Source organism: Dipodomys spectabilis, unplaced genomic scaffold (assembly GCF_019054845.1).
Source record: "Dipodomys spectabilis isolate Male_0828 unplaced genomic scaffold, ASM1905484v1 ptg000039l, whole genome shotgun sequence".
Taxonomy (NCBI): domain Eukaryota; kingdom Metazoa; phylum Chordata; class Mammalia; order Rodentia; family Heteromyidae; genus Dipodomys; species Dipodomys spectabilis.
The window spans coordinates 13,516,896-13,529,896 of NW_024870716.1; the positions used below are offsets into that span (position 1 = coordinate 13,516,896).

At 45.1% G+C, this 13,001-nt stretch overlaps 1 protein-coding gene across 1 annotated transcript; it reads left to right on the plus strand.

Annotated features, from left to right (window-relative positions):
- The first annotated feature begins 61 nt into the window (after positions 1–61).
- Mansc4 (MANSC domain containing 4) lies at positions 62–8,994 on the plus strand. The gene is made up of 3 exons (XM_042677631.1): positions 62–297; positions 3,330–3,464; positions 7,907–8,994. Exons 1-3 carry the CDS (start codon positions 66–68, stop codon positions 8,578–8,580), a joined length of 1,041 nt encoding a protein of 346 aa, XP_042533565.1. The 5' UTR covers positions 62–65; the 3' UTR covers positions 8,581–8,994.
- Positions 8,995–13,001: the final 4,007 nt, after the last annotated feature.

The window sequence follows — 13,001 nt, forward strand, 5'->3', positions numbered from 1 at the left end:
AAATCCTGCACCCCAATGGTGGGCTCCTGCACCCCTCTGGAGGTCGTGCTGTCTCCGCGTGAGCCATGCGGGCGGCCAAGGTGCTGACGCTGGCTGCGCTGCTGCTCCTCAGCAGGGGCCCCGCCGCACACACCCTCTGCTCGCCCACCGTCTTCTTCAGAGACTGCTGGATCCGCCGATTCCCGGGGCTCCTCCTCGACCTGGAAGAGTCTCAGAAGCTGGGAGCCCAGTTCTTGAAGTATTACTCTGAGAGCACTGGTCAGAAGTGTGGCCGCAGCTGCTGTCTCAGGAAGGATGGTAAGTGGTAAAAAGTCAGGGCAGGGCCTCCCAAGACTCAAGGCCTAGATAAGGAGCCCAGGCCCAAGACCAGGGCAGAGAGGGCAAAAGGGGAGAAGAGATGCGCTGTGACGGGACCTAGGGGAGGGAGGGAAGGAGAGTCAGAGAGACACAGGGAGAAGAGAGAGGGAGAGAGAGAGGTGAGGATGAAGGGGGAAAGGGAGGGGAGGAGAGGATACAAGAGGAGAGACTGAGGGACACTGAGAGGCAGAGATTGCCTCTGTAGGGTGGCCACAGCAAGCTCTGTTGACAAACAGATGTTTCAGAATGCTACAGGATCTGGACTGCTGGAAACAGCCTTCCTGCCTGCCTGCTTCCTTCCTTCCTCCTTCCCTCCCTCCCTTCTTTCCTTCCTCCCCCCCTTCCCTCCCTCCCTCCCTCCCTTCCTTCCTTCCTCCCTCCCCCCCTTCCCTCCCTCCCTTCCTTCCTTCCTTCCTCCCTCCCCCCCTTCCCTCTCTCCCTTCCTTCCTTCCTTTCCTTTTTACTCTTTGTGCCAGTACTAGGGCTTAAACTCAGGGCCTTGCACACTCACTTGGCTTTTTCTACCACTTGAATCACACCTCCACTTCTAGCTTTTTGCTGATTAATTGGAGAGAAGAGTCTTGCGCTTATCTGTCCTGACTGGCTTCAAACTGGGATTTTTTGTTTTGTTCTGTTTTTTTTTTTGTGCTCTTCCTAGGGCTTGAACTCTGTCTAGGTGTTGTTCCTGGGCTTTTGTACTCAAGGCTTATCACTTGAACCAAGCCCCAGTCCAGTTTCTTGCTGGTTAATTGGAGTTCGGACTCTCATGGATTTCTCTGCCTGGGCTGGCTTCAAACCATGATCCTCCCATCTCCTGAGTAGCTAGGGTAACAGCTGTGAGCTACTAATGCTTAGCTCCCAATCCTTTTTTCTTTATGTGTGCGTGTGTTTTTGTTTGATTTTTGGTCGGTCATGGGGACTGAACTCTGGGACTGAGCCCTGTCCCTCAGCTCTTCAGCTTAAGGATAGCACTCTGTCACTTTAGCTACAGCCACTTTGGTTTTCTGGTGGTTTCTGGAGATGTGTTTCATGGCTTTTTCTGCCCGGCTGGCTTTGAACTGTGATCCACAGATCTCAGCCTCCTGAGTAGCTAGGATAGGCGTGAGCCACTGGTGCTCGGCTGGCTCTGTGTGTGTGTGTGTGTGTGTTTGTCCATCATGGGGCCTGAACTCTGGGCCTGGGTGCTGTCCCTGAGCTCTTTAGCTTAAGGCACTCTACCACTTGAGCCACCTTCCCAGCCCTGGTGTGTGTTTTTAAGTGCTAAAAGAACATATTGCCTTCAGGGTTGAAAATATTTTTTATAACCAGATATGATTTCAAAAATGTTTATAATAATTAGCTTTTTAAAGTACCATTTAAAGGTTAGTAGTATCATTTTTTTTTTTTTTTTTTTACTTTGTGCTAGTCCAAGGGCTTGAACTCAGGGCCTGGACACTGTCATTGAGTTTTTTATCTTAAGGCTGGTGCTATATCACTTGAGTTACAGCCCCACTTATGGATTTTTCCTGGTTAATTGGAAATAAGAAGCTCCCAGACTTTCCTTCCTGGGCTGGCTTTGAACCATAATCCTCAGATCTCCTGATACCAGGATTACAGGTGGGGCTCCAGTATGCAGCTAGATCAAACAATTTAAATATATCTGATACTAAAATGGGATTGACTGAGAGCTTTTCCACACCAACAGAGGTATAGAATGTACATGGAGAACTTAAAATTATTATTATTATTTTTTGGTCAGTCATGGGGCCTGAACTCTAGGCCTGTGTGCTATCCCTCAGCTCTTCAGTTCAAGGCTAGTGCTCTACCATTTGAGCCACAGCACCACTTCCAGCTTTTTCTGCTTATGTGGTGCTGAGGAATTGAACCCAGGGCCTCATGCATGCAAGGCAAGCACTCTACCACTGAGCCACCTTCCCAGCCCCTTAAAATTATTTTTGAAATTTGTTTTCTAATTTATTATTTTTGGCCATGCTTGCTCAACACTACAAGGTATGCTTACTGTACAAAACCCAGAAATTTTCAGTCAGTTCAAGTTTTCATGAACATAACACTACAAAATAATGACTCACGGTATCCTTTGTGGAAAGAGAAAGACAAGTGTTTTCTTTTAAAAAGATATTATCAGGGCTGGGAAGGGGCTCAGTGGTAGAGTGCTTGCCTTGCATGCCTGAGGCCCTGGGTTCGATTCCTCAGCACCACATAAGCAAAAAGAAAAAAAAAGCCGGAAGTGGCGCTGTGGCTCAAGTGGTAGAGTGCTAGCCTTGAGCTGAAGAGCTGAGGGACAGTGCCCAGGCCCAGAGTTCAGGCCCCACGTCTGGACCCAAAAAAAAAAAAAAGATATTATCAAAGCTAGGTACTGGTGGCTCACACCTATAATCCTAGCTACTCAGGAGTCTAAGATCTGAAAATTGAGGTTCAGAGCCAGTCCAGGTAGAAAAGTCTATTAGTCTCTTATCTCAACTTAACCAGCACAAAGCAGGAAGTGGAATTGTGGCTCAAGTGGTAGATGAAATGCTAGCTTTGGACGGAAAAAGCCAAGCAAGAGCGAGAGGCCCCAAGTTCAAGCTCATAACAGTCCTCATAACTACACACAAAAAAAGCACTATGAGAACAAGGGACATGGCTTAAGTGACAGAGCACCTGACTAGCAAGCACAAGGCCCTGACTTCAAACCTCAGTACTGCCAAAGAAAAAGAAAAAAAAAAGTGCAAAGGGTTCGGTCACAGGTCTAAATGGAGTTTTACAATGTAGTGTTAATCCAATGTTCCTGAAAGAGCAGTAATTACAGCTGTCATCACACTAATAGTGGGGCTGAGTGTGGTGGCATATGCCTATAATCCCAGTATTTGGGAGGCTAAGCAAAGAGGAGATTGACACCAGCCTGTGTTAGATAGCCAGATCCTCAAACAAAAACTGGTAGAAATCAAGACCACCTGCAGATATACTTTGCCTATTCTTGTTTTTTTTTTCAGTGTCCTGTAATTTGGCAGTCTTCTTCTATGACCCAATTCATGACAACGTCAATTGTCTCCACATCCACTGCCCAACACTAGAGAGCTGCATATTAAAACCTGGAACCAGCGCTATCTTGTACAACATAACAGATGGTAATAGATCAGTATTTCAAGACTGTGTGTGTGTGTGTGTGTGTGTGTCAGTATCTGTGTGTCTGTGTGCTGGTTCTGAAGCTTGAACTCATGGCCTGGGTGATGTCCCTATTAGCTCTTTTTGCTCAAGGCTAGCATTTTATTTATCACTTTGAGCCAGTTTTCAGGTGGCTTTCTGGAGATAAGAGTCTGATAGACTTTCCTGGCTGAGCTGGCTTTGAATTGTGATCCTCAGATCTCAGCCTCCTAAGTAGCTAGGATTACAGGTGTGAGCCACCAGTGCCTGGCTTATATTCAAGATGTTTTAAGGTGTTGATAATACTCAAGCAGAGGAGGATAGCCTGGAAAGTGGCTGGCAGCTATCAATCCCTAAGTCATTCAGTGCCCTCTGTGTGAAAAAGTGGCAAGGAAATTCCTTTTGGCTTGGCAAATTCAACTATGAGAAGTTCACTCCAGATGATAAACCTTACAAGAACTTAAGTGCTTTATTTCAGGAGCCCTCAACAAAACGTAAGTAGGTACTTGAACTGAATGAATATATCACTAGATAAATAAAAAGAATTATAAAGCCAGGTGCTGGTGGCTTACACCTGTAATCCTAGCTACTCGAGGCTGAGATCTAAGAACTGCCATTCAGAGCCAGCCTGGGCAAGAAAGCCTGTGAGATTCTTATCACCAGTTAACCACTAAAAAACTGGAATTGGAGCTGTGGCTCAGGTGGCAGAGCACTAGCCTTGAGCAAAAAAGCTCAAGGACAATACCTAGGCCCTGAGTTCATGGCCCATAACCAACAGTAACAACAACAAAAAGAATTATAAAGCCAGGTGTAGTGGTGCATGCCTATAATTCCAGCGAGATTCACCAGGGCGTCTGTGGTATGGAGGATTTTGAGTTGTAGCCAGTCTGAGGTACAGAGAAAGATCCTGCTCCCAAAAAGGGAAAGGGGCAAAGCCAAAAGTAAATGTTAACTGTCTATGGGCATTGCATATAAGTACAAAGATGGAAGGCAGGGACCACTGTGAACATGTATCAGCATCTCATTTCATTGGTCTCAAAGCAACAGGCCTTGGTCATTTATATGATTCCACTGGTGATCTTAGTTACTCTAGAGGCTGAGATCTGAGGATCAAGGCAAAAAGCCAATTAGATATAGACCTATATAAGTATAGATTATCAATATAAATATAGATCATTATAGATCTCTCTATCTATACATATATATATATGTATATATATACCAAAGAAATAGAAGTGGAGATATGGCCCAAGTGGTAGAGCACCAACCTTTAGCACAAAAGCTAAAAAAGAACATGAGGTCCTGAGTTCAATCTCCAGGACTGGCACGCACACACACACACACACACACACACACACACAAATACTGTAAGAAGGAGTACTGGTGGGAGCTAATTTCTTGGGGGGAGATGAAGAGGCCAGGAAATTGGCCATAGGTTTTCTGGAATTCCAGTGGCAAAAGACATTTTTGCCCACTGCATGCTAGAACCACCTGGTCAATGCTAGAAAAACAGGGAACATCAAACAAAATACAAGGCAAAACAAGACACAAAGCTTTTGCTAACAACAGACAGAATCTCTTACAGATAACCAGGCCTAAATAAGCAAGAACAGAATATGTTTAGGCATCTTTGCCAGCAATTAGACGGAGGAGCCCAGTTTCCAGTGCCTGTGAAGAGAGGTAGCAACTTTGTTAGCAAGGCTCATTAGCATATGAATTAATCATAGAATACTTCCTGGATGGATGGAAGAGTAAGCTTGGTGGAAGAGTAGGGGCTGTCCAAGGTTAAACCCTTAACCCACCACGTGGCCAAGATGGTAAATTTCTGGACAAGTCACGATGGTAAGAAAATTTGGCAGAGCTTTATTAAGTAGGCAAGCAAACAAACACAAAGCAGACAGACAAGCAGAAAGGAAGGGAAAGGCAGGGGCACTCTTTTTTAACAGTGTGGGTGCTCTTGAGGAGAGACAGACAGCTTTAGCTAGAATTCAAGCCCAGGACAGCTAGCCTTCAGGGGGGAACTAGAGGGAGGAGAGGGAGGCCCCAGGACTCAGCCTGCATCTTACTTCTAAAGGGCACAAGCCAAAGGGCTGTTGGCTGGTATGGACGTGATCCAATGGTAAATGATCTCCAGTTTGGAGGGAGGGAGGGGGGGGGGAGGAAGAGACAGAGAGATAGGGGAGAGGGAAGGAGGGAGGGGGAGAAACTGCTACAAGCCAGATTTCTAAGTGGATGTTTCTTTTGATTTTCAAGTCCAGAATGGCTAGCCTTCGAGAGGGAACCTAGAGGGTTTCCCCAGGATGTAGAGGGGTTAGGCCTGCCCAGGAGAACAGCCCCCACTTCCTCTTAGTGAAAGACAGCAGGTAGCCATACCAGAAATCACCTGCCTGAAACCAGTATTCACCTGACTGTCAATCACTTGACTGTGGGTGAGCAAAGGACCCTAGGCTCTGAGGTCACTTCCTGAACCAGAGGTTCCCCAGGCTGTGATCACTTCCACATCCACTGTGGTCACACCTCCCACCTTTCCCTATAGAATTCCACTCACCCACGTTTCCTCTCTTCTTCCCTTCTTCTTCCCTCTCTCCTCTTTGCATGCCGCCATCTTGTGTGGGATGGCAGTTTGCTCTCTCCCCAATAAGCTCTTTTCTGCCTGAACCACGTGGTGTTATCCTTTTGGTGAACTTTACCCAGGGGAAGTTCTGTCTTCCTGCAGGAACATGAGAAAATCTGCCTGCTACCTTAAGAAGACATGAGGAATTGGACTGGAAAATAAAGCTGACCTAGAGAGAACAGGGCTGGGCATCCATGTGAAAGGTGTGGATTCTTTTGGGATGACTTTGTCAGCATTTAGGGAATCAAGCCAAGTGTGATGGCTCCTGCCTTTAATCCCAGCACTCAGGTGGCCAAGGGAAGAGGATTGTGAGTTTAAGGCCAACCTGGACTACACAGAGAGACCTATCTCAACAAATGTGGAAACAAGACAGTTAAAGTGATAAACTGGATTGCCTTAATCTAGGAAAATGCTCAGGGCTACAGGGTAGAAAACTGCTCAAGGAACTATCAAATAGATAAGTAGATCTTTTATATATAAATTTGTATATATCCTTACATATAATTTAAAGATATATAAATAGGTATATTTGTATATAAATACATCCATAGGTATGTATACACATCTGACACTTTATGCTCACTGGCAGGCACCTTACCACCTCAGCCATAACTCTAACCCCTTTTTTGGCTTTTTTGCTCAAGTCTGACACTCTACTACTTGAACTACACTTCTATTTCTAGCATTTTGGTGGTTCATTGGAAGTAAGAGTCTCACAGACTTTTTTGCCTGGGCTGGCTTTGAAGCTAGATCCTCAGATCTCAAGGATTACAGATATTAGCCACTAGTGCCAGGCAGAAGAACCAGATTTTAACAGAATGGTGAGGAGTAGAATAAGATGACAGAGATAAAGTCTGAAAAGAAATGGAGAGAGAGAATGGGGTTGCTAGCAGGAACAATGGGAGAGCTCTTGTTTTAATCTTGCCATTGTTTAAAGATGTCTAAAGTCAGAGGAAAAGGAGTTAGTATACAAAGAGAAAAGAGTAAAGCAGAGCAGAGCACCTCAGGGATTGTTATTTTTGTATCACTCCCCTACTCAGGTCCTTATTTTATTTTGTTATATTTTTATTTTTGCCAGTCTTGGGCTTGAACTCAGGGCCTAGGCACTGTCCCTGAGCTCTTTTGCTCTACCACTTGAGCCACAGCTCCACTTTCAGCTTTTTAGTGGTTAACTGGAGGTAAGAGTCTCACAGACTTGGGCTGGCTTTGAACCTCAACCCTCAGATCTCAGCCCCCTGAGTAGCTAAGATTCCCGGCACAAGCCACCAGCACCCCTGGCTTATTTTGTTCTATTTAAAAATGCTTTAGAGCACCTCACTATGTTTCCATTTCTCACACAAACACCCACTGCTGTTCAGTAGCACTTGCACATGGAAGGCCCGCTCGTGGTATAGACAAACATGCTCCCAGCAGAGTCTTCCAGCGTTTTGATACATGGAATACACCTGGTGCTCTGGGTATGCCCTTCAGAAGTTCACAGTGGCACATTTTCAACTTTGTTCAAATGTCGAAAACTCAACATTTCTCCAAACTATGCCTTAAAGATATTTGGTATTAAAAACTGAAATGAGCCAAGCACTGGTTGACTCACACTTGTAATCCTAGCTATTCAGGAGGCTGAGATATGAGGATCACAGTTCTACCAAGAAGCTGGAAGTGGAGCTGTGGCTCAAGTGGTAGCGCGCCAGCCTTGACTCAAAGAAACTCAGGGGCAGTGCCCAGGCCCTGAGTTCAAGACCCATGACTGGCACCCAACACATGCACACAAAAACCTTCAAAAATCAAATCAGTGATATTTTATTTATCTTTCAGGTAAAGATCCAGACTTGATGGTTTTCGAGCAGTCACCTTCCACCTATCTAAACACTCGTTCTTCATCTGATGGAAGGGACAGATTAAGGTTCTTAAAAACTATGAATTTACATCACCAACCAACTACTAGGACGAGCTATTTTCTGCCATTAATAGAAAATCCATCAGCAACCACACAGGAAGGTTTGGTTGCAAACACAGAGGATACTGGTAGTCCCCAGGAACTCACCACAGATTCTGGGGCCAAATACAGTTCTCTGAAGGAGTTCATTACCCCCAAGGTAAATATGCTGTCACCACCAAGTTCTGACTCTGTCAGCAACCCAGATAACAAGACCATCTCGCCTTTCTTTGTGCCCAGAGACACAAGGCTTTCCCATATGCCGGTTCCTTCACGATCTAACATTAGCAAACAATCATTGAACAGAACAAAGGGATCTGATGGCAGGAACCATACATCTGAGAATGAGAACCAGACCTGGGGGGACCCACAGGTGACTCCGCAGCCGTGGCTGGCCCCCCTGGCCTGGTGTGCCTTGCTCTTCTTTCTTTGCTTCTGTGTAGTCGCCCTGGTCTTGGGACGCTGCGGTAAGCAGCAGGGTCAATATCAACCAGGACAGAGGAAGTCAGGATTTGGGCCAAGGAAAAAGTACCATCCCTTGGAGAAATCTTAAAACATTGGAGCAAGGTTAAACAGATACTTTCAAAGGTATCATTTCTGCCTTATATCTAAGAAATGTGGAATTTGGAAGTGGAGGTGTGGCTCAAGTGGAAGAAGAACATCAGCCTTGAGTAGAAAAAGCCAGTAAGAGACAAGGCCCTGGGTTCGAGGCCTAGTACTGGCACCAAATTAAAAAAAAAAAGATGAGGAATTTGGATTCAAAATCTGACCCAGAATGCCACTCTACCACTCTAAAAAGTCAATGGTTGGTAAACATAACCATATTGTTGATATTCCTATTTCTCCCTTTGCCAACTTTCCAGTCTAGTAGTCCCAGAAGCTATTGACTACTGTTAAGGACAGTTCTTGCTGGACACTAGGACTCATGCCTGTAATCCTGGCTACTCACAAGGCTGAGATCTGAGGATCAGGTTTTGAAGCCAGCCCAGACAGGAAAGCCCATGAGACTCCTATCTCCAATTAATCACCTAAAACCCAGAGTGGAGGTATAGCTCAAGTGGTAGAGTGCCACCCCCAAGAGCCAAGCAGAGTATGGGGTTACTAGTTCAAGCCCCAGTACCAGCATTTAAAAAAAGATAGTTCTAAGTGCTTTTGGTACATTAGCCAATTAGATACTTACACTCTGCAAGTTAGGTATGCTGTTATGAACTATTACTATGAATAAAATTATATGATTATTAACAATTAGTATTGTGTTTGACAGATGGGGAAATTGAGGGAGACCTCAACTCAAGTCACACAGAAAGTCAATAGCAAGGCCAAGATTAATTACATAAGCAATCCAGTTCAGAAGACTGTGCCAGAAAAAAATGCTATAATGGCATCAGATTATCCCAGTTCAACTCAAATTATTACCGCATATGATAACATTGAGCAAAAGAGCATTGTCACAGTTACTAATCTAGAAACAAATGCCTGCTAATTTTTGTGCTCAGTTGATTAGATCCTTCTCAATCCCAATCCATCTTGAGAAGTTATTTTTTTCTTTTTCTTTTGGTCAGGGGCTTGAACTCTGGGCCTGGGCACTGTTCCTCAGCTCTTCAGCTCAAGGTTAGCGCTCCACCACTCCACCACTTGAGCCACCGTACCACTTCCAGTTTTGAGTGGTTTATTGGAGATAAGAGTCTCATGGACTTTTCCTGCCTGGGCTGGCTTTGAACCGTGATCCTCAGCTCTCAGCCTCCTGAGTAGGTAGGATTACAGGTGTAAGCCACCAGCGCTGGCTTTGAGAAGTTTTCTAAGGCTGTGGTGCCTCTCTATGACTGGCACTGGGTTTTCAGTTGGCTTCTATACAATCCCTGGATGTATCTTCAGCTACTGCAGTTCTGTGGAAAGCCAGGGCTGGGGTTAATGCTAGAGATCAAGCCATGACCTCACGCGCAGGGTGCAGTATTCAAATAATGAAGCAACATAAGCAACCCTGCTCTGTCCAAATTGTGTTATGTGCATGTGTGCACGTGCATGTGTGTACGTGTTTGTGTTACAGGTCTGGGGCTTGCACTCAGTGCCTGGGCACTGTTCTTAAGCTTTTTTGCCTAAGGCTAGTGCTCTACTATGAGCCACACCTCCACTTCTGGTTAATTGAAGCACCTTGGCCTTGCTGCTCGGGCTGGCTTCAAACTGCGATCCTCAGAACTCAGTCTCCTGAGTTAGGACTCTGTTCAAATCTTACAGCAGATTTATTCCCTTAATCTTACCTTCAGACTTTTTAAATGTAGAAAACTGTAATTCCACTCTAATGACCTTATGCGTTAGGCAGGTCCATGCCATCCCTAAGAGATAGCTAGTAAGCATAAAGAATAAATCATGAGATTAATAAAATAGCATGTTTCATCAGATAAAAACAGTCCAGGAGCTTAAAAGACAACTCATTTTCTTTTTCTGTGTGGAAGTGGACCATCATTACTGGTGGAGTACCAACCGCAAACAGATGGCTGCTCACTCACCTTAATTGTGTCCATTCATGGTATTAAGAATCATAAATTTTTGCTGGGTGCCAGCGGCTCACACCTGTAATCCTAGCTACTCAGGAGGCTGACATCTGAGGATTATGGTTCAAAGCCAGCCCAGGCAGAAAAGTCTGTGAGATTCTATTTTTTTTTTGTCGGTCGTGGGGCTTGAACTCTGGGCTTGGGCGCTGTCCCTGAGCTCTTCAGCTCAAGGCAAGTGCTCTACCGCTTGAACCACAGGGCCACTTCCAGTTTTCTAGTGGTTTATTGGAGGTAAGAGTCTCATGGACTTTCCTGCCCAGGCTGGCTTTGAACCTCAACCTTCAGATCTCAGCCTCCTGAGTAGCTAGGATTACAGGCATGAGTCACCTGTGCCCAGCCTGTGAGATTCTTATCTCCAATAAACCACTAGAAAACCAGAAGTGACACTGTGGCTCAAGTGGTAGAGCACTTGCCTTGAGCTGAAGAGAGCAGGGACAGCGCCCATGGCGAGTTCAAGCCCCATGTCCGATAAAAACCCCCCAAACAAAAAAGAATCATAGATTTTTATCAGTCTATTTTTAAATACATCAGAGGAAAAAAACATTAGTGGGAAGGGCATTAAGATTTAAATTAGCATAAAATTAGATTTGTGGCTTGTGTATGTTTGTATGTGTGCCACTACTGAGGCTTGAACTAGAGGCCTAAGCACTGTCCTTAATCTTTTGTGCTCAAGGCTGGTGCTCCACTTCTAGCTTTTTGGTGATTAATTGGACATGGTCTCATGGACTTTCCTACCTGGGCTGTCTTCAAACCATGATCCTCAGATCTCAGTCTCTGCAGCTAGGATTACAGGTGTGAGCCACCAAGCTCCTTGCTAAAAATCTCACTTTTAAATATGCATGAATGGCTTAGATGTTTTCTAATAAGCTAGAGCTACTAGAGAGGAAATCTTCCACAAGGTTTAGAATTTTACTACTTCCTTGAAGATGGAGAAACACACTTACTGATCAAGACAACACATTCCATCTCTTCCTCAGCCTCTGCTTTTGTCTTTCTGATGACCTTGGCCTGGAGAGGCAACCCAGGTGAAGAAGGAAAACTAAGTGGGCTAGAAACCATACCCTCACTGGATGAGGGACCAAAAAGAATTGAATATAACTCAGCTGGCTCACACCCTTAATCCTAGCAACTCAGGCAGCTGAGAACTAAGGATCAGGGTTCAAAGCCTGTCTGAGCAAGACTATGAGACTCTTTCCAATTAGCCACCAAAAAGCTGGAAGCAGAGCTGTGGCTCAAGCTGTAAAGCTCTAGATTTGAGCAAATAAACCCTGGGACAATGCCCAGGCTCTGAGTTCAAGTCCCTGGACCAGCACAAACACACATACACAAACAAAAAACAACTCAGGGGGCTGGGAAGTTGGCTCAGTGGTAGAGTGCTTGCCTTGCATGCATGAGGCCCTGGGTTCGATTCCTCAGCACCACATAAGCAAAAAGAAAAAAGCCGGAAGTGGTGCTGTGGCTCAAGTGGTAGGGCACTAGCCTTGAGCTGAAGAGCTGAGGGACAGTGCTCAGGCCCAGAGTTCAGGCCCCACAACCGGACCAAAACAAACAAACAAACAAACAAACAAAAAAACAACTCAGGACCCAGTTAGGAACCATAAAATCCCTGACACTACAGGTCATACTTTTTAATAAAAAGTCTCATCTCCAATATTGTGATACACAAAAAACAAAAGTGGTTGAAGACTGAAGCAACTCACAAACACAGGTTTGGGCAGTTTGTCACATGCTTAAACTTTAAACTTCTGAGCCTCACTACTCAGTTTGAGAAATGATTGCAATAAGCCAGGCACTAGTGGCTCATGCCTGTAATCCTAGTTCCTCAGGAGGCTGAGTTCTGAGGGTTGAGGTTCAATGCCAGCCTAGGCAGAAAAATCCATGAGACTCTTATCTCCAATTAACCAGAAGTGGGGCTGTAGCTCAACTGGTAAAGTGACAGCCCTGGGCAAAGAAACCCAGTGAGAGTGGGAGGCCCTAAGTTCAAGTTTGGGGAACAGCACACACACACACTTACTAATACGGCTTGCACCTTTTAGAATTTTAATTTATCAGGATAAATATGGTAATACTCATTGTATATATTGTATCAACTAGCAAATTTTAAAAGGAAAGGATGTAATTAATGACTGCTGCTTAATTGTTGCTAAAATTACAGTTATCAATTATTTGTGTGTGTATGCCAATACCAGGGCTCGAACTCAGGACCTCACGTTACTTTTGCCCGTATCCCTCCCCATGATCTGGAATTACTGAACTACCATGCCCGGGGTCCACACTCTACTATGTCACTGCTGCTTGCTCTCTTCTGTACTACTGCGATGGCAGTCACTCCAACCTGCTCCTCAGGATCACCCCAGTGTCTGTGTCCCCAAATGCTCCTCCCACCACCTCTGTGGGTTTTCTTTAAATATGCGGACAGATC

Coding starts and splice junctions, on each gene's coding strand:
- Mansc4 (XM_042677631.1), top strand. CDS start 66: ATGCGGGCGGCCAAGGTGCTGACGCTGGCTGCGCTGCTGCTCCTCAGC. Junction 298..3,329: donor CTGCTGTCTCAGGAAGGATG/GTAAGTGGTAAA, acceptor TTTTTTTTTCAG/TGTCCTGTAATTTGGCAGTC. Junction 3,465..7,906: donor CTTGTACAACATAACAGATG/GTAATAGATCAG, acceptor TTTATCTTTCAG/GTAAAGATCCAGACTTGATG.